The 25,609-nt window shown below is 39.2% G+C and overlaps 1 protein-coding gene across 6 annotated transcripts in view; it reads left to right on the forward strand.

Annotated features, from left to right (window-relative positions):
• The window catches only part of ASCC1 (activating signal cointegrator 1 complex subunit 1), a 107,485-nt gene that overhangs the window by 79,119 nt on the left and 2,757 nt on the right, over nt 1–25,609 (forward strand). For all 6 annotated transcript variants that reach the window (XM_081157447.1, XM_081157444.1, XM_081157446.1 and 3 more), the window contains one exon: nt 2,960–3,045. In XM_081157447.1, the coding sequence (XP_081013573.1) occupies nt 2,960–3,045 (86 nt within the window). The remainder of the gene's footprint in view (nt 1–2,959; nt 3,046–25,609) is intronic.

Below are 25,609 nucleotides of genomic sequence, written 5' to 3' on the forward strand. Positions count from 1 at the left end.
AAAAAAAATGATTTGAGAGAGAGAGAGAGAGAGACAGACATCAATGTGAGAAAACTTCAATCGGTTGTCTCCTACATGCACCTGAGCGGGAATTGAACCCGATACCTGGGTATGTCGTGTATGTGTCCTAACTGGGAATCGAGCCTGCCACCTTTTGGTGCATGGGACGATGCTGAACCAACCAAGCCATGCTGGCCAGGACTGAGAAAGTGAACTTTTAATTTTATTTAATTTAAATTTATAAAGGCAGGCTGTTTTAAGAAGATAAACTTTCAGTAGACTCAGGATGCATTTTGAGACACTTTGTTTTTCCAGCTGAAGATCAGAGTTGCTTTTGAGATTCAGACCTTTAATATAAAGTATGTTGATGGTTTTTATTTTTTCTTTCTAGAATGGACTTCAGTGCAACAGGAAATTAAACTGAAATCATTAAATTGTTTCACTTAACATGTTAGAGAACATTTTATCCAGTCTGCCTAAAGTTAGTGAATACTATAATAATAAATTCTTAATACTAAAACAAGCAAACAAACAAGCTATACCATCCCCCACTTTAATCTCTTTTTTGTTTATCTTTTTATATTTAATAAACTTTTTATTTTACAATAATTTTAGATTCACAGAAAAGTTGTGTAGATAGTACAGACCGTTCTTGTGTAACCCACATTTAGTTTTTTGTATTGTTAACATCTTACATTATCAAGGTACATTTGTCACAACCAGTGGACCAATATTGATACATTGTTATTAAGTAAAGTCCACATTTTGTTTGTATTGCCTTAGTTTTTACCTATTGTTCTTTTTCTCTTACAGGTTCCTATCCAGGTCCCACATTACATTTATTTTTATTTTATTTATTTTATTTTTTAATTTATCTTTATTGTTGAAAGCGTTACAGATGTCCCCTTATATTCCTTATTCACCCCCTCTACCCTACACTTACCTAACTTTTTGACATAAGAGTTGAATTATATAGGAATCTGTATCTTCTAAATTGTGTGCATCCAGATTTATATTCAGTTAGCATTAGAGCTTCATATAAGAAAATGTTCTGTGTTCACAGTTTAGTGACCATTTCCTACTTACAAATATTTTAAATACAACAGCTTTGAGATATAACTCACATACTACATAATTCGCCCATTTAAAGTATATAATTCAGTGACTTTTAGTACACTCATAGTTATGTAACCATTACCACAATCAATTTTCGAACATTTCATCACCCCAAAAAGAAACCCCATACGTTTTGGCGGTGACTCCAATTTCCCCCAACCCTCCAGTAGTAGCTACCACCAGTCTACTTTCTGTTCTATAAATTTGCTTTTTCTGGATATTGGGTATAATATGTGATCTTCTGTGACTGGCTTCTTTCACTTAGCATAATGTTTTAAAGGTTCATTTATGTTATAACACGTATCATACTTCATTCTTTTTTATTGCTCAATAATATTCCATTGTATAGATGTACCACACTTATCCATTCGTCAGTTGATGAACATTTATGTTGTTTCCTGTTTTTGGCTGTTATGAATAATGCTGCTATGAACATTCACATACAAGATTTTGTGTGGGCATATGTTTTCATTTCTTTGGGGTCTGTACTTAAGAGTGAAATTACTGGGTCATATGAAAACTCTTATGTTTAACTCAAGAGCTGCTAGACTGTTTTCCAAAGTAGCTGCACCTTTTTACATTCCCACCGGCAGTATGTGAGGGTTTTAATTTACCTACATCTTTATGATCTTTTTTATTATTGCCATTCTCGTTGTGGTTTCGGTTATCATTTCCCTAAAGGCTAACACCACTTACAGATTTTGAAACTATCATTAAACATTTCAACTTCAGCTATGATTACTGCTTTTTATAGATATTTATTTAATATGATTTACTTTAAAATTCCACATCTCCTCCTAACAGGAAACCTATTTTTAAGTTGTAAAATATCGATGGAATTGGGACCTTTGATTAAGAGAATACATCTCATTAGAGAAATGGTTCTATAAGTTACCCATGTAGAATTCCAGTGGGCTAGCTAAAATATATTATGTTCATGAGGTTAGCACTCTATCTATTTTATCAACTCTGACTTGGTAGTCCCCATACCTATATACAGTAAAAGACCATACTCAAAAGTGGAAATGCAAATATTTTCTAAAGTATTGGTGGGCAGGAAAGGATTGATATTTTGGAAAATATCTTCAGAGTTAAATAATTCTTGAGGATGCTTTGATTTTCCCATACTCTGGATTCTTCTCTGTTTTGAATTTTTACTTGAAAGGGACACAGACTAAGGTGTTTTATGTTTTCTTTGCCGTTATCCCTTTCCTTTGATATTCTTTTTTTGCTATACTTTAAGGACATCTTTTGGGATAAGCAAGCTAAATTAAATCAAGGAGTTAGAGTGCAGCTTTGATGAGGCTAAGGTCATAGATTTGTTGCATTTCTGTGTAGAATATCTGTTGGGATACCTTTGATTGCAACTAAAAGGGTCTTCGTCATTTAGGGGATGTCCTAAAATCATCTTAAAGCGTGGTTGCCAGCACTTTTGACTAGTTAATGTGTGAACTTTTGTGTATTTTTATATATTTAAAAATACATTCAGCTTTTATAAAAGGAACCTTTGGAGATCACCTAGTCTTATCCTGTAACTTTGTAAATGAGGAACTGAGGTCCATAGAGGAGACATATTTGACTAAGAATATAGCTGGTTACATAGCTAAGGTACAATGACTACTTGGACAATGTTGAATGAATAAATATATGTAGAATGTGTTGATGGCAGAGCTGAGACTAGAGACTGGGTCTCTTGACTAATACTGTGATTTTTTCCTCCATATTATGCCACTTTCCAGATAGTACATGGAGATTTTGCTAGGTGTACCTATAGAAACCGAAGAGAAAACAAACATAAATAGTCCAGGCTTCTCTTCTGACATTATCTTTGTAATACTTACAGCTGAAGGCAGGTATAATAGCTACACGGCGGACGGCAAATATATCTTCAAGGAAAGAGAATCCTTCGATGGCAGAAACATTTTAAAGGTCAGTATTAAACAGTGAAATGGAAATCCATTGGCGTGTGTCCTAAATAAGCAAGGAAAACAAGTCATTCTCCTTTAAGAGTAAAGGATATTTTTCTCATGCTTCCCATGAGGCTCATTGACTGAAAGGGCTGTTAAAAAATTTTTTTTAATGTCCTAAAAGAAAAAAATCTTTTGGACTCTGTTAAGGCTGTGGTATCTCTAGAGTATTTGAAATTGATGATTTAAGAAACAAGAATTCAACTACTTGGATCCATAGGAATAAGTTGATTTTTAACCTGGTGAGTTTTACTCTGTATTTTATCTCTGGAGGTCTGGGTTTTCATTTTTTTAAGTGAAAAAAGAATTGTCTTGTTCTAGTAGATTTTCTCTTCTCCCACAAAGTGATTGTCCAAAGTTGCTTCATAATCTATTTTTATTCAGGAACAGCTCGTGTCCTAAAAAGTAAGTAGTCCACTTCTGACTGTTGAGGCTTTGCTTTCTCTATGTTAAATTAATCCATGAAATTTAAATAAAAGGGGCTCTTCAGGCTTGCATTTATCTTTCTTCCACAGACCACATTCTGTAATGTCCACAATTTATGCCCTCTCTATCGGGTTAACATGCCATTGTGTTTCTGGGCAAAGAGAAACATAGGTTGATACCAATGAAGAGGTTTTTGAGTCTGCATTTCACTTGTTCTGTAATCGTTTAGGTCATAAACATTTGCAAGGCTATGGATGTTTTTTGAGCTGGCAGAGAGAGAGAGAGAATGCATATAATAACTCCAGAGTAAGCTTTAGCTTTGGAGATGCTTTTTTTTTCTTTTTTTTCTTTTCTTCCCTACCCCATCCTTCATTCCTTTATCTTGTTTTGTCCCTTGACAGTTTTTTGCCAAATGCCTAATGTGACCCTATTGCCTGTACCAATGACATCATTCTTCAGCAGCTGCAGAGCCCAGTGGGGCAATGACAGCATTCACTTAGGTGGACATTCCAGCTCCCACACTGCAGAGCTACGTTGATTCTTTTCCTTATACTGTATCTTTCCTCTTTTTGAATATTTTTCTTGTTTTCAAAGTAGCTGTGGTAGCTTTGTGTTAGAGTGACAGGCTGCTAATGAATTTAGTTGCAATTAACTACTGATTTTTCCAGGTCACAGCTTCAGTGTGATATGAATCTTTCTCTTCCTCTATCTCATTTCCTTGGAGACTTGACAATAGTATAATTAATTACTTTGCTTTTTTGTTGTTAATTTGATTAAGAAAGAAAATAGACTGAGTGGGAAAGGAAATTTGTAGGAATGACTCAAGTAAAATTGATTCTTTTGGAATTAGAATTAAAGCCCAGAAGATGTGTTGATGTGAGGTGCTTTGATAGCTGTAAGAGGGAGGTGCCAGCAGGGAGCCTGTGTGTGGGGTGGCTGTATGAACATTATGGATCTCTCACTTGATATTTAATTTCTCTCATTTTGTTAAATTAGTTTTCCATTTAAAGATGGTTTGCCTTGAAATCTCCCTAACCAGCCCAGTGATGACATGAGTGTAGCTCCCTCTAGTGTTGATAAGGGCTTGCTGTATCTATGTCTATACCTTATTGGTTCATGCCAAATCAGTTTTAGAGCTGGGACCCGTTGGGTACTTAAAGATCATTTATTTAATCCGTTTCACACTTTAATCTCGAAGGACACAAGATCCAGTGTGGTTAAAGAGATTTGTGAAAGGTTATTGCTAGTGAGTAGTAGAGTCTGAATCAGAACAAAAATTCAAAAATCACAAATTAAAATTGTTTCTGCTGCTTCCCATAAAGATACTCAGTGTTTAGGTAGAGATCATTAGATATTTGAAATTGGGCATATCTTTTTGAACTGTGATAATGTCCAATTAAAATTTGTTCCATAAATTTTGGGGCAGTGGGTGTGCTGGGTTGTCTAAAACTGTGGCTAATTAATAACTGGACTTTTGAGCTGACTTTAATACTAACACATTGTGTACCATCTGCCAGACCATGTGCCTGCAGATTAATCAGTCATTATGATATAATCCCTATCTTCCAGGAGCTTCCTGTCTTTTTTTTTTTTTAAATCTTCATCCAAGGGTATTTTTTCCATTGCTTTTTAGAGAGAGTGGAAGAGAGAGGGAGAGGGAGAGAAACATTGATGTGAAAGAGACACATTGAGTGGTTGCCTCCCGCACCCACCCTGACCTGGGCCGGGGATCAACACTGCAACTGAGGTATGTGCCCTTGACCGGAATCGAACCCAAGACCCTTCAGTCCAGGGGCCCACTCTAACCACTGAGCCAGTCTGGCTAGGGCTAGCTTCCTGTCTTTGAAGGGGTACAAATGGTTAATAGGCAATTACAATACAAAATGATGGGGGCAGATTACGAGTTTGGAGAAGTACCTTTGAATACAGATAGTTATAACAAAGCATCCTTTGGTATAGTTTCCAATATTTTACTCCAGAAAATATAATCTTTTCACCTGTGTTTAATCAAAGGAATTAAGTTTTCTTTGAGAATAAAGGGGACATATGGCCTCCAATAATTACCCCCCAAATATATAAGAGGTAACAACTGTATCTATAAAGTTGTTATAACGGCCCACCTTTTGGAATTACCACGAATGGACTTGTCTTTCTCCAATAGAACATGAGAACCCATGGCTCCTGAAACTCTTGGGGGGAAAAAAATCTAAAACCAATGGCTTACATATATAGTTTTTGTACCAGATACAATTATTATGTTTAGAAAAGGGAAAAAAATCTGTTTCACTAACAAGATAGGAACTGACTTGGAGTAAACAGAAAGGTTAACTGCATTGATTGTTAAGGTTGAATTCAGTTGCAGTTAACTACTGCAGTTAATAGGTGTGCAGCATATTAGCAGCTACAGAGGTTAAGGGTCAGAAATGCTGGCGATGGGAAGCAGCCTTGGAAAAGAATCCACTTCATCTACTATTCAAAGAGAAACAAAGCGAGAAAGCAAGTCATTGCTCATTGCTGTAAGAATTTAGTGAGTAACAGCCAATTGCCATTCTCCCCCATGAGGAGAATTGGTCCTTTTGGCTCAATGTAATATTATGTGTTCTGGGTGCCCTAATAAGATAAAAAGCTCTAGTGACTTTTGGAAGAGGAAGCCACATTTTTCTTTTGTACGGCTCTTTTGGGAGTTGTTGCAGGTATAATAAACTAGTATCTGGTTATTTCTAGTTAAAATAAGACTTTCTCACCCTAAGGAAGGACTTTGAAAAAAGAACTGAAAATTAAAGAATCATTCTCTGTGTTTGTTAAACCAGAAAAGGAGCAGACATGTTTAGTCACTATGGTTTTTTATAAAAGACTGGCAGATAACTCTGAAAGGAGGACGTTTGAGTGAGTAAAACCCAAGCCAATTAACAGGATAGTGCCCCCTCAGAGCATTTGCATTTCTAGTCTTAGAGTACACACTAAAATACTATTTGTTTATCCATAGGCAATGATAAAATTATGCTGATGTAAAGACACACTGCCAGGAAGTAACTGCTCCCTTGCTTGCTAGAAGTAGAATGGTCATTAACTGCCAGCTTCTGGAGCGAGAAATGGTCTTAATGGCAGTCTGTTTGGGGGACTTATAAAATGGCTTTAAGCAATAGAATCAGTATTCCAAGAGTGAGTTCTCAGCAGATTGAACAGGGGTACAGTATTAACTGTTGAAAAGCATAGCTCTAACTGCAGAATGAAGAAGAGACATCAGAGCCCTCCATTGTACTCACCAGAGGAGGTGGTTTGGTACAAATAAAGGCATAGTAATATATTTGGGAAGGAACAGAAAGTACTATAGATCCAGAATAAAGGACCCTGGAAGTGCCATTTCTTTAAACACTTAAAAGTCCTGGGAGATATAAGCCAAATAAAAAGGAAATGAATTTGTGCCCTTTCCATTTTATGTGTAATAATCTTTATATTTAGAAAAAGAGGAAATTGGCAGTATTAAACTGTTAATTTTAATGCTTTACTTGAAAACATGTTTTAAATCTATCTAGCCATATTGAGACTTTTGTTGAAAGGTGTAAATAAGAGTAAGGCAAATATTTCATTTATTTTTGCTTTTGTTCCATCTCTGTCCCTTAAAGTCTTTAAAAACGACAGGATAAATTTAAATTAGATCTACATTTAGTTTGCTTTACTTAGAGAAGTTTCTGTAAAGGAAACTGTTTAAAAATGCATATTGTTTATTCTCTTTTGGTAAAACATATATATAGAAAAGTACATAAATCATGTATATACTGTTAAACAAATAATCATACACTGGACAGTGTAACTACTATCAAGGTCAGAAAGTAGGACATGCCTCCCATGTCCCTCCCTGGCCAACTCTTTAGTTTGTTTGTCCTAAGGTAACAAAGGCACAATTAATTTCTTAATCTCAGTGAAGAGGCTTGATTTGAATGATTCTTTTGTTTTGAAGTATTAGAAGAGTATTGAAAATAGTATTTTTATTTTTTCTAGGGAAGAGAGGTGAGATTGAGAACAATGATTTTTTAAGAAAGATACTAACGTCTACAAAGGGAGACTGGTGTTTTAGAAAGTACATTATTTCTAAGGAAGAAAACATTTTGTTTTTTACTATCCAGTTCAGTAGTCAGTCATATTATATATTGTTCCTGAAAATTACTTCTTAGTCACATAGTTCTTCATTAGAATTTTTATTTTTCTAAAACTCAACTTTTTCAGAAAGCCTTTCCTTGAGAGCCTATCACCAAATGTTCTATTGCACTATTATATCAGGATAAATAACAGCAAATTGAATGTAGAATAAAGCTACTATCTCTCATTACCACCATAGCTATGGTGCTATTTTTACTACCTAATAGTTCTAAACTTGAAAATTGAATCTTATTTAAGTAAAATCACTAAGCAGGTTGACACTTATTAGATTCAGTTCACTTGGACATACTAATATTTTGTAATAGTATTTATAGCATTCACAACAGTCATAGTATTATTATTATTGTTGTTAATCCTCACCCGAGGACATTTTTTCCATTGATTTTTAGAGAGTGGAAGGGGGGGCTGTGTGTGGGAGAAAGAGAGAGCGAGAAAGGGAAAGAGAGAAACATTGATGCGAGAGAGACATTGAACCCAGGTATGTGCCCTTGACTGGAATCAAACCCATGACCCTTCCGTCTGTGGGTCTGATGCTCTAACCACTGAGAATACCGACCAGGGCAACAGTCATATTATTTTTGACATTCATGTGAAGTATGTAACTTACTGGAGGACCAAATGTACAGCTTTCTGAAGAATTTCAGTGGGAAAATAAAAATAAGATGTTGTGGAAAAGGTCAATTAGAGAATAAGAGAGCCCATGGAAATTACATATACACTAACAAATACATATATTCAATTAAGGAAGATAAAGTTAAGGAAATCTCTGGCAAAGGTGAAGAGATAGAAAATATGAAGGAAAATATAAAGATGACCCTCAGACATTGTAAAAGTTAACTATTAGGGTTCTAAAAGTAGGAAATAGACCTTGAGTGGAGGAATATCTGTACTGGTAGTATTAGGTACTGGGCAGTAGCAAAGAAAAATCCTCTTTGGAAGAAAGTTTCATCAACCTTTGCCTAGAAATATTCCGCCAAGTAACTCCTCCCCCCCAAATGGCCAGTACACAGTCAAAGATAGTTAGGCATATGTGGAAACCACTCCCCATACATAGAGAAACATCCAAAACTCATAAAGGCATGAGAGTTATCAGGCTTAGGCTAAAACAACTATGCTTACTATGCTCAAAGAAATAAAAGCCAAGCTTAAAAATTTTACCAGGTAATTGGGAACTATTACAAAAGAAAAGTGATGTAGCAGTTTTGAAGAAAAGCCAAATAGAAACACTAGAACTGTAAAATGTAGAAACTGAAATTAAGAGTTCAATGGATGGGTTTAGCAGCAAATTAGACATAGCTGAAGAGGGAAATAGTGAACTGGAGGTTGGGTCAGAAGAAATTACTCAGAATGTGGCATGCACAGAGGAAATAAAAATTACAGACAAGAGAATAAGAGACATATAGGATACAGTGAGCAGATCTAAAATACATTCAGTTGGAGTCTCAGAAGGAGAGAAGAAAGAGAATGGGGTAGAACTGACAAAAGACATCAATCTGCAGATTAAAGAAGCCAAATGAATTACAAACAGGAGTTCTGTTAAGTGATATTATACTTTTCTTTTTAAAAAAAGATTTAAAAAAATTGGTTTTTAGAGAGAGAGGAAGGGAGAGAGAGAGAGAGAGAAACATTGATGTGATAGTGAAACATTGATCAGCTGCCTCCTACACACCCCCTACCGGGGATGGAGCCTGCAACCCTGGGCATGTACCCTGACTGGGAATCAGATTGATAACCTTTCAGTGCACAGGATGATGCTCAACCAACTGAGCCACACCAGCCAGGTTTATACTTTTCTTTCCTACAACTTGTGACCAAATTATGGACAACATTAACTAAAGTACATGTTGGCAGTATGCGTATTACAAAGAACAAAACCAAGGAAATTAAGCTAAAGAATGCTTTCTTAAGGTAGGTTATTAAAAAAGAAAGGGTAAAAGGTACCCCAGAATTCTTTTTACTATTCTTGTAACTTTTCTGTAAGTTTGAAACTATGTCAAAATAAATATTTTACAAAGGAAGAAGGAAAGACAGATAGACATGCACTTAGGAGGGGAATAGGACACCAACCATTTGTTGTGTGTGTGTATTTTTTTAAAAGCTCACTTTCCAGAGAAGTTTGTTGAAGTCTTAGCTGTGTTTTGTTTCAGTGTTTAGAATAGATGCAAATTTCATTAACTGCTGATCTTACCACAAAAATTGGGCCGTTTGATTTCAAAGGGTAAAAATATATGTATAACAACTTCCTGATTAGAATGTCTCATTAGAGCAAGCTACTAAGAAGATAGATGCCTCTTTCATTGGAGTGTTTTTTGTTTTGTTTAAAGAAATGTGAGTCCATTTTTCTGTAAAGCCATTCTTCCTGCCATCATCCCTTTCAAACTCTTCCCTATTAAATCCCTGAAACCTATCTCTTACCTTTATCATTGTATTGAAACAGCATGGTAAAGTCACTGGTGGCCCCTGTTTGTTCAGTACTTTGGCCTACTTTTACTTTTTCCTAGTAACCACATTGAGAGTATTAAGCCCTTTTCCCCTTCAAATGCTTTCTTTGCTTCAGTGGCAGTTGTCTCTCCTGGATTTTTTCCTTCCGCTGGATCTACTTTTTAAAAATTCACTGCCTTGTGTGGCCACTCCCTAAGGTTTTGTTTTTATCTCTTTGTTTTTCTTTTATTTCAGTATTGTTCTTTCCAAATGCTACTCATCCTTTAAAGTCCAATACAGCCCTGGCCTTTGTGGCCAGATGGTTAGATCATCAGCCTGCACTGAAGGGTCTCCGGTTCTAATCCCGGTCAAGGGCACCTACCTGGGTTGCAGGTTCACTCCCTGCCCTCCAGTCAGGCGCATCTGGAGCCAGCTAGTCAATGTGTCTCTTACATTGATGTTTTTCCCTCCCTCCCTCCCTCCCTCCCTCCCTCCCTCCCTCCCTCCCTCCCTCCCTCCCTCCCTCCCTCCCTCCCTCCTCTCTGAAAAGCAGTGGAAAAAAATATCCTCAGGTGAAAATTAACAACAACAAAAAAGTCCAATACAGATATTACCGCTCCATAAGGGTAAGGACCATCCCAGTCAATGGCATTCCTGTACCTCTCAATTCCTTCCCTTTTCTCGTTACTTCGATTTTGCAGAGACCAGTTACGTACTGTCAGTGCTTGGCAGTGTATCTTGTGTGGACAAGCACTGAGGAAATTTTTTGGATGACAAACTGTTTTCTATTGAAATCAGATTTTGGGAGAGGAGAAGAAAAAGATTTTGTTTGTCAAAGAGGATATTTTTTGCCCTGTACTTGAGATTGTAAATTCTTAGAGCATGGGCCAGGCTGAGGGCCAAATATGGTCTGACACCTGTTTTGTGTATAGCCGTGAAACTATGAAGAGTTTTTTAATATATATATTTTAAATATTTTTATTGATTTTTAGAGAGAGAGGAAAGGAGAGGGACACACAGAGAGAAAAACATGGATGTGAGAGCGAATGTTGATCGGCTGCCTCCTGCACACCCCCATGGGGGTTCGAGCCCGCAACCGGGGCATGTGCCCTGACTGGGAATCTAACCGGCAGCCTTTTGCTGCACGGGACAATGCTCAACCAACTGAGCCAGCTAGGGCAGTTTTTATATTTTTTAAACGTAGAAAAAAATTAAAAGGTGAGTAATTTTTCATAACATGTAAAAATTATATGATATTTAAATGTCAGGGCCCATAAATAAAATTGTATTGGAACACAGCCATCCTCATTTGTTTACATACTGTCTGACTGCTTTTGTACTACAGCACCGGAGTTGAGCAGTTGTGACAGAGGTCATATGGCTACCTGGCCCTTTATGGAAAAAGTTTCCTGACTCCTGCCTTAAAGGTTAGGGTTTAATTTTCTTTTATTTCACCCAACACAACTTCCTGCTTTATGATTAGATATGATGCTCATATTTAATAGATCCTTAAGATATACTAATTTGGTCACAAATACTTAATTAACAGTCAATCCTGCTGAATTTCTGTTTACTTGAATCTTTTCTAGCAAATATTTATTTTAAAAAATGAGTTTACTAAATCCAAGAAATCTCCAAATTAAATATACCTATAGCTCATATTCATAATTCTCTATTAATAAGTGAGGTTGATTTTTCAGTTAATTTAGAAAAAAAAGTCTATATTGATTTCACAGAGAGGAAGACAGAAGGAGAGAGATAGAAACATCAATGATGTTTCTATCATTGAGAGTCATTGATCGGCTGCCTTCTGCACGCCCCTGACTGGGGATCAAGCCTGCAACCCGGGCATGTGCCCTGACCAGGAATCGAACTGCAATCTCCTGGATCCTAGGTTGGCGCTCAACCGCTGAGCCACGCCGGCTAGGCTCCATTAAATTTGATTTCAACTTTATTACTCTATAACAAATTCAGCTGATATGGATAATAATGAGCTTGAATTTAAATTTAATGTTTTTTTATTTTAAAATACATCCAAAAAAAATAAAATAAAATAAAAATACATTCAAAACTAATTTGGGCTTCTCTGTGGTATGCACTAATTAACTTGAAACATGAACAGTGATTTCTTTTGCAGTTTTATTTATGCCTTATTATAGAATATATTAATAAAAATTATTGAATGAAAAATAACAAATATTGAACTTGTAAGTAAATTGTGCTGATTTCATCATTAGCATGGATATCAGGAAAAAGTGGAGTTTAGGAAGGAGCCTGTGACAAGACATCTTGCCAAAATATGTCCGGTGTTACTTTGCTATATATTAGTGATAAAATATGGCTCCACCTCCATTTTTTATAATTAGAAAACCAAACTCATGAAAATTATTAGGAAATCATTAGGGGTTTTTTATATTTTCCCAATAATAGAAACAACATATATCTGTTAAACGATCTGAAAGACTTCTGACAGGTTTCTTAGCACATCAGATATATTAAAAAAAGTGCAGTTTGAAATGCTTCAGTTTGGTTTTGCATGTTCCTATTTTAGGCTATTAGGTTAGATTGGGGGTAGGAGGAAGGCTCAAATCCAAGTATTTCACCAAAACCTTTCCTCAGAATTTATGTGTTGCTTTGCCTGGAAAGTGAAGTCTTAAAACACTAATGACGGCAACCAAAGATAGCCTGTCAGCGAGGTGAAGCCATTGTTGAAGTGAAACGGGAGTGAGCAATGGGCGATTTTCGCTACGTCAACACCCATTCTAAGCGACGCGTTTTCTGGTCTGCTGCTGCCTCTTCATACACTATGCTTTTCCCTTTGTTCTCTTTCTCATTTATGTTTATTGGTTATTGATATTGAATATTTCCAAGGCAGGGAAGGATGGATTTGAAGGGTTTAACCTACACAGTGACAGGAAATATGCCTTGGTTTGTTTTGCAAAGACTGGGAGTAGAAAAAAATTAAGAGATCAAAATTACTTAAAAAAAATTTTTTCTGTTTCTTATCAGGATGAAACATAAATATTTTATTGAATACCTACTAAATATAAAACACCAAGCTATATTCTTGGTGTATTTGGGAGAGGGAGAATAAATATTTAGTTGCCTTTGGTCCCTTTTGTACCATTCCTATGAACTCTTACTGTGGAAAGTATTAAACTGTTGTTAGGTATTCATTTCTTGGGACTCAGTCATATCATTGTGCCCTGACTGGGGATCAAACCCGAAACCTTGCACATCAGGACGACACTCTAACCAACTGAGCTACCCGGCCAGGGCGAGTCATATAATTTTGAGTATAGTGAGTTGGGTTATGGTTCACTTTGGGTTCATTGTGGGGTTTTTGAGGTGTAAAATATATGTAAGATTTATCATTTTAACCATTGTTAAATGTATAATTCAGTGGCATTAAGTACGTTCACATTGTTGTGCAGCCATCACTAGCCATCCCCAGAACCTTTTCATCTTTACAAATTGAAATTCTGTAACCATTAAACAGTAATTTCTCATTTTCTCTTCTCTGCTCAGCCCTTGGCAACCACCATTCTACTTTCTGTCTCTATGAATTTGACTGCTCTAGGTACCTCATGTAAGTGGAATCATATATTTCCTTTTGTTTCTTCTTTTTTTTTAAATATATCTTTGTTGATTTCAGAGAGAGGAAAGGGGAGAGAGAGAGAAACATCAATGATGAGAGAGTCATCAATTGAGCCCACAACCCAGGCATGTGCCCTGAACGGGAATCGAACCCCGGATCGCCTGGATCCTAGGTCGATGCTCAACCGCTGAGCCACGCCCGGCCAGGCTCTCACTTATTTCAGTTACATGTTTGCAAGGTTCATCTATGTTATAGCATGTATCAGGATTTCATCCCTTTTTAAAAAAAAAAAAAAAAATATTGATTTCAGAGAAAGGAAAGGAGAAGGAGAGAGAGAGAGACAGAAACATCAATGATGAGAGAGTCATCGATCAAGCCCACAATCCGGGCATGTGCCCTGACCGGGAATCGAACCCTGATCGCCTGGATCCCAGGGCGACACTCAACCGCTGAGCCACGCCCGGCCGGGCAGGATTTCATCCCTTTAAAAGGCTCAGTAATATTCTATTGTATGCCTATACTCCATTGTGTATTTTTAGCTATAGTGTAAACAAACCAGGAACAGAATTTAAATCTGTACCCAGAGATGATGACAGGGCACTGTTGTCTTTGAAGCAGCTTGTTTAAAGACCAGACCGGCATGGCCAGTGTGGCTCAGTAGAGGTCATGGTTCAATTCCCAGTCAGGGCACATGCCTGGGTTGTGGGCTCGATTTCCAGTAGGGGGCATTCAGGAGGCAGCTGATTGATGATTCTCTGTCATCATTGATATTTCTCTCTCTCCCTCTCCTTTCCTCTCTCATATCAATAAAATATATATGTATTAAAAAAAGACCAGACCAAATGAAATCATGTTAGATTGGGTGGCTTAGTGTCAACAATGTCTAGTGTTATTCCAAATGTTAGAGGACATTGGTGGAAAAAGACAAAAGAAACGAGAGTGGGGCCCCCTATGTCACAAAACTGATAACTTCTTAAGAAATGATGTCCTCTTTTCCATATTCCAGTTATGAAACAGTTAGAATTAATGCTCAAATGTCAACATTATTATTGCAAATTAAAAGTGAAAAAAACAGGCCCAGTTGGGCGTTACTCAGTGGTTGAGCATTGACCTAGGAATCAAGCGGTCGTGGTTCGATTCCCGGTCAGGACACATGTTGGGGTTGTGGGCTCGGCCCCCAGTGCGGGGCATGCAGGAGGCAGCCAGTTGATGATGTTTCCCATCGGTATTTCTCTCTATCCCTCTCCCTTCCTCTCTCTCTAAAAAATCAATAAAAACATATATATTTTTTAAAAAGTGAAAAAACAGGACATAAGTCAACCAGAACTGGAACTCAAAGTTTACTGTCAGTTGCAGGTTATACCATCGATACCAGTTTCTTCCCTGGCCGATGTGGCTTAGTGGTTACAGTGTTGGCCCAAGCACCGAAGGGTCATGGGTTTAGTTTCCTGTCAAGGGCATGTACCTGGGTTGCAGGTTTGATCCCCAGCCCCAGTTGGGGTGCGTGCGGGAGGCAGCCAGTCGATATGTCTCTCTCTCATCAATGTTTTTCTTTCCCTCTTTCTCTTTCTGTCTCTCACCCTCCCTTCTTCCTTTCCACTCTCTCTAAAAATCAGTGGAAAAAATATTCTTGGGTGAGAGTTAACAAACAAAAAACACACATTGATACCAGTTTCTTAAATTGTATAGGTCTCCTGAGGTATGTGTGGGAATAATCCTCTCTCTTCCAAGGCCTTTTGCTTATTTGACTTTAGCCTACACTTTGCAGAGAGGAGGGAGGCCACCTGAACTATATTAAAGACAAGTGTGTGTTCTAATATATAATGCTCCAATGGTGCTTCTGAAGGCAGGTTCCCTGTGGTCCTGACAGAGTTTAAATTATTTCATGTCTTGTTTAATAAAATGACTTAGTTGAACATCTAAGATAACACGTGGCAGCCTCTCCCGTCTACCAAGGAACCATTCACACCTAGGTGTTATTTGGCCAGCTGTTATTTATGTGTGTATACTCTTGCTGTTGCCCGACATTGCTGAGGGGCCTCTGACTTGCTCTTTAACATCTAGATGCTGTTCTCCTGGGGAGAAGTTGGAGTAGAGGTGGGCTGAGCCTGTTGGTCTTGTTTTCTTCTCTCTCCTTCTGTTCTTTTTCTGAATTTGTTGCTTGGCACAGTAGTCAACCCCTTGATGCCCAGTCTCCCGAAAGCCACTTGCCTGGAGACCCCTAGGCCAAAGAGAAATCATCTCTGCACCTGTCCCCAGTGCTCCCCGGCAGGGATTCCTTTCTGCTGACTTGTGCTTTCTATCTAATATATAATACACAAATCAAACACTCATCTTCTGTTGCCGTTGTTTGAGAAACAATTATGAATAATACCTGAGGGAAGATGACCAAACCAAAAACAGGAGTGGTAACATACTTGAATGAACATTAGGAGGCATCCTTCTGCGGGGAAGAATTGATCCTCAGTAACGTTACCTGGATTCATTCCAAAAGGGCACCTGCCTTTAGGTCTGGTGGTCACAGGCTTAGGGCGTTGAAGAGTCATTAGTAGCTAGTAGCCACCAGGGGCAGTTTTGTCCTGGTAAAGCAGCACTATTTCTGTCCTGAGGCAAAGCTTTCTCTGGAAGAAATTGTGCGGCAAACAACTCCCCGCGGCCCATCTCTGATGCTGGTTCCACGGCTGCTGTGAGAACGGGCAGAGCATGCCCGTGTGCGCCGAGATCAGGTCGGGGTTCTTCAGCTGTGTCAGCACAGCCTCCTCTCCTCCTCCTCCCACCTCCACCCCACATTTTTTCTCACTGTTTAAAATTGAAAGGTTCTGCAGGGAGGACAAGTCCCTTGGTATTTTGAGTATTGAGGGGCTCAGCAGAACTGCCTGGCATCCTGTTTGTATATAGTGGTTTTAATTCACTCTCTAATAGGTCATTTGGCCTCACCAGCAGAGTCTTAAACTTGATAATCCTTACATCAGCAGTGCGGCTCAGGCCGAACACCCAAAAGTGCAACACTGAGTGATTATTTGAAGGAAGTTAGTTTTAAAGCCTTCCTTCCCTGGCTGTTTGTCTGGCTTCTGCCTGGCTCCTCCTTATATCAGGCCTTTAACACTCCTCATGCTCGCTGCAGCCAAGACAGGTGGTTTGGGAGAGCAGAATGAATGAGGGACGTCCATGTTCATGGTTCCATTCCGCGCAGGGAGCCCGATAACCTTCATATACCCTTTCAGTCAGTGGAGATGGGACTTGTGCTCTGGTAGCATGGGAGCTTTTTGGTACTTTTTGAATGGAGATGTGCAAAGCAGGAGTGACATGTGGTCGTTTGAAAAATCACAACTGTGCCACTGATTTACAGCCTCCTTGCTGTTTTCCTTATGGAGGGAACTGATGATGTTAGAAACTACTCCTCCCCTACACTGGCCTTAACCTTGCTCCTTGGATGTGAGGTGTCCTAGGCCTCCTGGAAGTACAATATGTTCTCTTTTTTAATTGGCTGTTACTAGCTATTATTATTGGTTCTGTCAACCCTGATTACTCCAGTTTGAGGTTTCAGATTAAAAGTGGCATCGCCCAGCCCGGCATGGCTCAGCGGTTGAGCGTTGACCTAGGATCCAGGAGATCAGGGTTCGATTCCCGGTCAGGGCACATGCCCGGGTTGCGGGCTTGATCAATGACTCTCTCATCATTGATGTTTCTATCTCTTTCTCTCCCTCTCCTTTCCTCTCTCTGAAATCAATAAAGACATATTAAAAAAAAAAAAGTGGCGTCTTGGGCAGAGTTGGGGCTGTATTTGGAGCTGACTCTAGGATAGTAAGTACCTGCCAACCACATTGTCTTTTATTCCAGTCTTCATATGCTCTGAAGGAGATGTTCCTGTTCCAGTCTTTGTTTATCCTGAAGTGCATGTTTCTATTCCAGTCTTTAAAAACATTACAGCTTTGTGAAACCAGATCATGACTACAGAGACCGGAAGCTGTGTTTTTTATTTTGAGGTAGATGTTTTTTATTTTATTGGGGTGTCATTGGTTAATAAAGTTCATAGGTTTCAAATGTACATTTCTATGATACATGGTCTATATATTGCATTGTGTGCCCACCACCCAAAATCAAACCATCTTCCGTCACCATGTAGTTGGCTCCCCCACACTCCCTTCCCTCTGGTAACCACCCTACTATTGTCTGTGTCTATGATTTCAGTTTTATATCCCACATGTGAGTGAAATCACATGGTTCTTAGCTTTTTCTGACTGACTTATTTCACTTAGCATGATATTCTCAAGGTCCATCTGTGTTGTCGCAAATGGCCGTACTTCATCCTTTCTTATGGCTGAGTAGTGCTCCATTGTGTGTGTGTCCCACATCTTCTTTATCCAGTCTTCTATCGCGGGACACTTTGGTTGTCTCCATGTCTTGGCCACCGTGAATAATACTGCAGTGAACATAGGGGTGCATATATCTTTACCAATAAATGTTTTTGAATTTTTCAGGTAGATACCCAGAACGGGGATTGCTGCGTCATATGGTAACTCTATTCTTAATTTTTTGAGGAACCGCCATACTGTTTTCCATAGTGACTGTACCAGTCTACATTCCCATCACCTGTGAATGAGGGTCCTTCTCCACAACCTCTCCAACACTTATTACCTGTCTTGTGGATAACAGCCACTCTAACAGGTGTGAGGTGGTGTCTTATTGTAGTTTTGATTTGCATTTCCCTAAGCTATTGAAGTTGAGCAGCTTTTCATATATCTGTTGGCCATTTGTATGTTGAAGTAGATGTTTTTATTCCAGTCTTCATATGTTCTGAAGTAAACATTCCTGTTCCAGTCTTTTATTGATCCTGAAGTACATGTTCCTATTTCATTCTTTAAAAACATTTCAGCTCTGTGAAACCAGATCATGACTACAGAGACTGTAGGCTGTCTGAGTTCCTACTAATAAACCTTTTTTCTTTTAAAGAAACTGCATTTTGGTTCCGGTAGTGATGCGATGGTGGTTATAGTCAGTGAGTGACAATAATAATCAGAACTCAAAATTCCATCTTATACTTTATCTGTCACTACAGAACATCCTTGTAAAGTGTGGTCCCTGTTTAAAGATGGAGAAATTGGGGGAAAGAGTGGCTGTGTGGTCATTGGTAGGAAAGCTTTCAAGTCTAGCATGTCCTAAGAACCATTTTGATCTCTGTCTTCAGTAGAAAAGAAGTTCCTGTCTTTGGTTTACAGGTTAAGTTTGCGTGTTTTGTGTGTGTGTAAAGGAGCATGGCTTACCTTAGTGTGAATGGACTCGCTTGTGTTATTCTGTGATGATATTTAGGAAGACTTCATAGGAGTGCAGCCTAGATGAATATTTTAAAAGTAAGTGGAAGGGTTATTTTGACCCTTGGGTGTATTGGAGCTTCATTTGCCTTCTTGCCCCTTTACAGCTCCCATGCTTGTTCTCTTCAGAAGTGATCATGCATGTAGCCAGAAGAGAAAGGCAAGGTATGAAAGCCTTGGTCATTTGAATTGCATGGTACCTTGGCAGAAATTCAGAATTATTTTTTAGGCTTAGGGACCTTTAACAAAACTTTGAAACAAAACTTATTTGTGGAAAAAATACTTATTCATGATCCTAATTCTAAATAAGATTAGTAATATGATATGTGAAGAGCTGTGAAGTTTTTCAGATCTATTATGCTTTTAGCTTAGTGTCCATATCTTTCTGTTGACCACCGAAGGTCTTGTTAATCCTGTACCTCGAAGCCTGTTTCATGGAGAATGTTCCTGAAATTTACCATTATTTGCTTTGTGGTTTCTTTTTAGTTAGGACCTTCCAGTGGCTATGATTAAAGTTTTTCTCCTCATTTGTTTCTCACTCTTGGCCACAAAACCATGTGGATTTCTTCACTGTTGATTGTATACGTATAGACTAGAGATGGAACTACTTCCCCACTTGACATTCTTCGGTACAGATTTGTCTGAATTGTAAGGCACATACACAGTGCCTTGTGGACATGGCTTCCTCCTGGCCTGTCCTCTGGGCCTGGTCCCAGGAACTCTTAAATTTGTATCACAGTGTTAGCGGTCCCAGCCTGCCTCTGTTTCTTATCTTTTAAATGTGGATAATGATGCCCAGCTCTGGTTTACTTCACAGCAACTTTATGAAGGGTTAATGAGCTGGGCTTTCTGAGATACTTTTAGATCCTTAGATGAAAGGTGCCATTTAACCTCGGCAAGGCTTCGTGCTGGGAGCGCCTTCCCAAAGAGCTCAAACTGCTTGTCAGACTATCTTCCATTTATCCTCATACCATCCCTGGTAGGGCATTATTATTAAGTACAAAATGGTGTTATTACTGTTACTTTTATCTGTCAGCAGGGGGTAATTGTGAGAAATAGAAGTTGATAAAACAGATTATGGGAGAAAAACACTGGGAAAACTTCAAAGTAGCATGCGTTTGCTATTCCTGTTTACTTTGGATTTCAAAAGTCTAATTGCCATGCATGAAAACAATAGAAAGCATCTTTTCTTGGGGAGAAATGGGGCCTAGTACTTCTGTTATCGGGGAAGTTGAGTCCCCACTGAGTCCTGGGGATGGAGTCCTTATGATATCTCCAGAAAAAGAATTTTCTGAGACTTGAACAGGAGGATGAATGATTTTTATTTGCGTGGAATTACATCCCTGGGTTTCCAAAGTCCCATTTACTTTAATCCAGTCCTTGAAGAAGCATAGATGGGGTTTCAGTAGAGCTAAAAGCAGAGCCAGTGTCCAGAGTTTCCTTTCCATGTTGTAGTCGGGTCCAGTTCAGCATCAGGCTAGTTACAGTCTGTTAGTCCATTGTGTGTGGGTGAATGCGGGGGAGCCAAGAGAGTGCATCCCGTGCAACAAGAGTCCCAAGAGAGCAAGTTCCTTTGTTCAGGGGATTGAGTATCCCAAATTTCCTGCCATTGCAGTGGCCATATTTATTCTGGCCAATGACCTGTTTCCAGGTGTGACTGACAGGTACCCTCCCAACATCACCCCAACTTTACTGGGCATGTGACCAGTCTCCCCCTGTCCAGCCCCGTCCTCCAGCAATCTGCATTAAATAGACCAGTGCTCCCTGGGGAGTGTAAAGCTTTAGCTTCCTGGTGAAGCTGCCTAAATGACATGCCTGTAATATTTGGCCTTCCCTTTGCTTTTTTCCTGTTATTAATAACTAGGTTAATTACAATGGCATCACATCCTTCTAAGTATTTGCATTGATTGAACACCAGTACTTATTTTCAGTTGCACCAGATTTATGTTCTCAGGGTTAGTTTAACTCACGTCCACCAGAAATAACTATAAATTTCTCAGGACTTCTATATTTTGAGTCTTCATTTTTTAACTCAAAAATGCATTTCTTATATTGAAGCCCTATTGGACAGCAAATAGTTCATTGAGACCACCCAGCACAAGAAGTAGATTTCCTTAAAGGAGAGATCTTTGAAGAGAATGACCCCTACTTTGTTTAAGATTGAAGAAAGAGAATGAGCCTCATTTGAGAAGCCACGTGGGCAGGAATCCCCAACAGATTCACTTTTGTGACTGGAGGTCATAGATATGAGAAGGTTCTTTTCCACCTTTGTCTGAGGTTTTTCAGTCTAATTTTGCAGCCTAGTCACATGTGGCGTAATTTCTTGTCTTTGATAATTGTCATAGGGCCCAGGAGGAAGGAGTAGAAGGTCTGAAATGAGTACAAGGAAAAGTGATCACGGTTAGCCTTTAAATCTAGCTGTTTGTTTTCCTTCAGTGTGTACCACTACATTACTAGAAATTAGTAATTCCTTCTGTGTTCTCCCTAGGAAACAATCATATGCAGACTAAAAATCGTGGCTTCACAGATCATGTGAGCAAGGGACTACAGGATAGTTGTATTTTATCCTGTAATTTTCTGTCAGGAAAGCCTTGGTTTTGACCAAAAATCTTTTATTTTGATGGTTCACATTTCTTTCTTTACTTAAGTTTGTAAAGATGCTAGGAGTCTTCAATAAAGGATGGCAGCTATGGCCCTGCCGGGGTGACTCAGTTTGGCTGAGTGTCATCCTGTGCACTGAAGGGTTGCCAAGTCAGTTCCTGGTCAGGCACATACCTGGGTTGCTGTTCGATCCCTGGCGGGGGCATGTAGAACCAGTCGATGTTTCTCTCTCCCCCTGTCCCCCCTTTCCTCTCTGTAATCATGGCCTTGGGTGAGGATTAAAAAAGACAAAAATTTAGTGGAGTGAATTTGAAGATCTAATTGGCTTTATTGAGCCATTCATGGACTGGGCAGCATTCCATATAGCATGTGGAGAGGGGCTTGGAGAAAGCAGCTTTACAACAAGGAAGGTTTTTATAGGCGGGGGGGGGGGGGGGGGCAAGGAAGTTATTAGCAAAGAAGAGAAAGGGTTATTTCAGGCCAGGACATTTTGGGGGGCCTGAGGGGAACCGTAGGGGTTTTATCTTGCACATTACCTCACTAGTGCTAATCAGGAAATTTCAGATTCACTGCTTAACAGTCACATTCGTGGGAGGGGTTGAAATTGCAGTTAAATCTTAGTATACTGGCCCCAGCTGGGTAGTTCAGTTGGTTAGAGCGTCATCCCCATATGCCAAGGTTGTGGGTTTGGTCCCTGGTCAGGGCACATACAAGAATCAACCAATGAATACATAGATAAGTGGGACAGCAAATTGCTATTTCTCTTTCCCTCCCTTCCTCTCTCTCTCAAATCAATAAAATAAAAAAGTCTTAGTTTACTGTTGTGGGGGCAAATGACTCATTTTGGACATGTTATTTCTTTTTTAGCATTACTTACAAGAGATATCACAAATATTGGCAGTCTTAAATTCTATTTTCGCTTTCTTATCAAGTAGTTGTAGTTTTATGTAGCTGTTCCTTTACAGCAGGCTTTAAAAAATGCTGGCTTCCAACACAATAGGGCTCTATGTGTATGTGTCAGAGAGAAATGTTCTCAGAAAGAAAATGGTTTAGGTTTCAAAATCCCCGAGGGAATTGTTATAAAACAACAGTGAGGAGAAAAGACTCCACTTGATTTAAAAACCTTGACGTGATTCTTTTTTAATTTAAATTTTTTCTGTTAGGGCTCTTATTTTCAAAACAATAGACCACTTTGCTCTTCATGAACTACTTTAGGCTAGAAAGAGCAACCAAGTTTCTTTTTTTAAACTTGCAGTTTAAGCTTTTTCCACTTTCCTCATTCAGATACCTAATTAAATGGAGCCATTTAGTTGATTTGTGTTTATTTTCATCCAGAATTCAATTAAATTTCTTCCAGCTGAACAAGAGCCATTTGAGTCTTAAACCAGGTCCAGGTGACAGTGAAAATAGGAATAACAAGTGAAAGAATATGTTTTTTTCAGTCTTTGGGAGATGTGTGGGTCTAGCTTCCTCACTGTGACTTAAACAGGGCCATGTTTTAAGGGACATCACCCACAGGAAGAGGCTGGAGAGTAGGGGTTAGAGTTAGGCTGCCTGGGTTTGAATCTCAAATTTTATTATTTTTTTTCTTTTCCAGCACTATGAATTTCAATTTTCCACCGTTTACTTGCTTGTGTATCCTTGGGCAAGTTACTTAAATCTTTTAAACCTCGGGTTCAACTATAAAATGGGGCTTAATAATATATCTGCTTGGGGTTGTGAGGGTACAGTGGGATAATCACATAGAGCCCACAGCATAATGCTCGGCACACGTTTGCTCGATGAATGTTGACAATCTTTCTTGTATTAGTGTTGTCAATACTTATATATGTATTGTTTACCTTGATCCCTTAATCTATAACAATATTGGCATTAGGTAACTGATTTTAAAATCTCCGGTTACTGTGGTAGGCAGTTAGACAGACATGAACAGAGCAAGGGCAATGAGCCAGGTGCAGAAGGTCACCAGGGTGGAAAGCCCTGGGTGCCTAGCAATGGACAAAACGAGGACCTTGCCCCCGGGGTGACCTTTCCTCTCCCAGCATATCACTGGTCATGGAGTTTAGACCCCCTGACTTTTCATATTGTTGGTCATGAGATTGGGACCCTGTCCTGACCTTTCCTCCCCTGGCATGTTGCTAGTCATGTGGGTTAGACCCCCTTAGAGTGGGAGTGAACAAGGAGGCCTGAGAATAGCCCTTAAGCATTAAGCCCTCAAGACAAGGAGGTTGTCTTGATCAAATACATCTAGGCCTCAGCTGTGTTTCAGCTCCTGGCCCAGAAAGGCAGCAAAACCAGACAAGTGACACCACAGCTGACATCGGGACCAGATGCATTGGCGATGACCAATCAGTAGAGATCACGACCCTTAAAGGACAAGCTTGAAAAGCTGACAGATATTCTGTTGGTCCTCCCCTGAGACTTTCAGATAAATACCCTCAAGACTGAGGACCCAGTGTGGCTCTGTCTAGGGAGCACGCCAGTGCCTTTCCCTACCCCTTTCCTTCAGTCAGTTTTCCTTGCCTCTCTTTCTCTCCTAAAGCTCTAAGGGCCCTTCTTTTGCCTCTGTAACTTGTTTCCTGAGCCCATTTCTTCTACGGTTCACCTCTACTACCTCTGTAACTTTCTAAATAAATTTTCTCTTATAGTTTGAGTCTTGGCTTTGAATTCTTTCTTAGCCAGAACTCAAATACTGAGGTTGCTGAACTGAGATCCAGTCTGACGCCACTGATCTAACATCTGATGCCGTTTCACCGCCAACATTATTGTACATTTGAGTTCATAAAATTTTAAGTTGACATGGTAAAAACCACCATAAGCAAAGTCAAAAGACAAATGACATACTGGGGGAAAAATATATTTGCAATTTATAACACAAAGGGTTCATTTTCCTAATATAGAACTACTAAAAAAAAAAAAAAAAAGGACAGCTGTAAAGCTTCTCATGTTGATATACGTCCACGTAACTGTGCTACAGATTTCATGTGTTTAATACATATTCTCAGCGTACCAGGAAAACCCTAGGTTGGAGAAGGGCTTGGGACACAAAGAGACAGCCATGAGTGTGTAAACATACCTGAATTTGTTTCATTTCCCCCCCTAAAACAGGTTCCTCTCAGAAATGTTCTGTTGCCGTTAATGATACCCTCAGATACCCCATTTACGGTGCTGTGCATGAAAAAGGGGCCACGTCCTAAACCTGATTAGCTCTGGAGGCCTGCATGGCGGCCTTACAAACTCAGAGACCTAAAGTAACCACATAGGATGGTCTGAAATTAAAACTTTCTAATTAAAATCAAGTCATGGTGGGTAGACATGTCCTAGGCCATTTATTTTCCTTGGCAAAAGTCAATCTTTACCTTAACTGAGTATGTCTATTGTCTTTTTGCATCTGTGATAACCTGCCTTTGGAGTGTCAGGGTAATAGCTGTATTCCAGACCCCTCAGGGCACAATCCCCCACAGAGCAGATCACAGAACCCCTCATTGTTACTCTTATTGTAATTGTTAACAACTATCCTGTACCCACCTATAGAAAAGATGTGTCTATTCCTTTTACTTTTTATCCTGTCCCAGAGATTTCCCTGCTTTGCTTTCTCCCGCCTCCCTAATCTGTCACCAGTGGGTTTCATGTAACCCCTTTATGTTTCCTCCTTTGATTGTAATGTATAAAATAAGGTGCAGAACTGCTATTCTCTGGAGCATTTGCTCAATCCATTGAGATTTTGCTTCCCGGCAGCTGTTGTCAGTTTGGCTCAAATAAACTCATAAAAATTCTTACAGGTTTCCACCCTGGCCGGTATGGCTCAGTGGTTAGAGTGCCGGCCTGCGGACTGAAGGGTCCTGGGTTCCATTCTGGCCGAGGGCGTGCACCTCGGTTCCAGGCTTGTCCCAGTCAGGGCGCGTGTGGGACGCAGCCAATTGATGTGTCTCTCTCTCTCCTTTCCACTGTCTCTGAAAAGCAATGGAAAAAATGTCCTTGGGTGGGGATTTAAAAAAAAAATTCTT

This window comes from Miniopterus schreibersii, assembly GCF_964146895.1.
Source record: "Miniopterus schreibersii genome assembly, chromosome: 14".
In the NCBI taxonomy this organism is placed as follows: domain Eukaryota; kingdom Metazoa; phylum Chordata; class Mammalia; order Chiroptera; family Miniopteridae; genus Miniopterus; species Miniopterus schreibersii.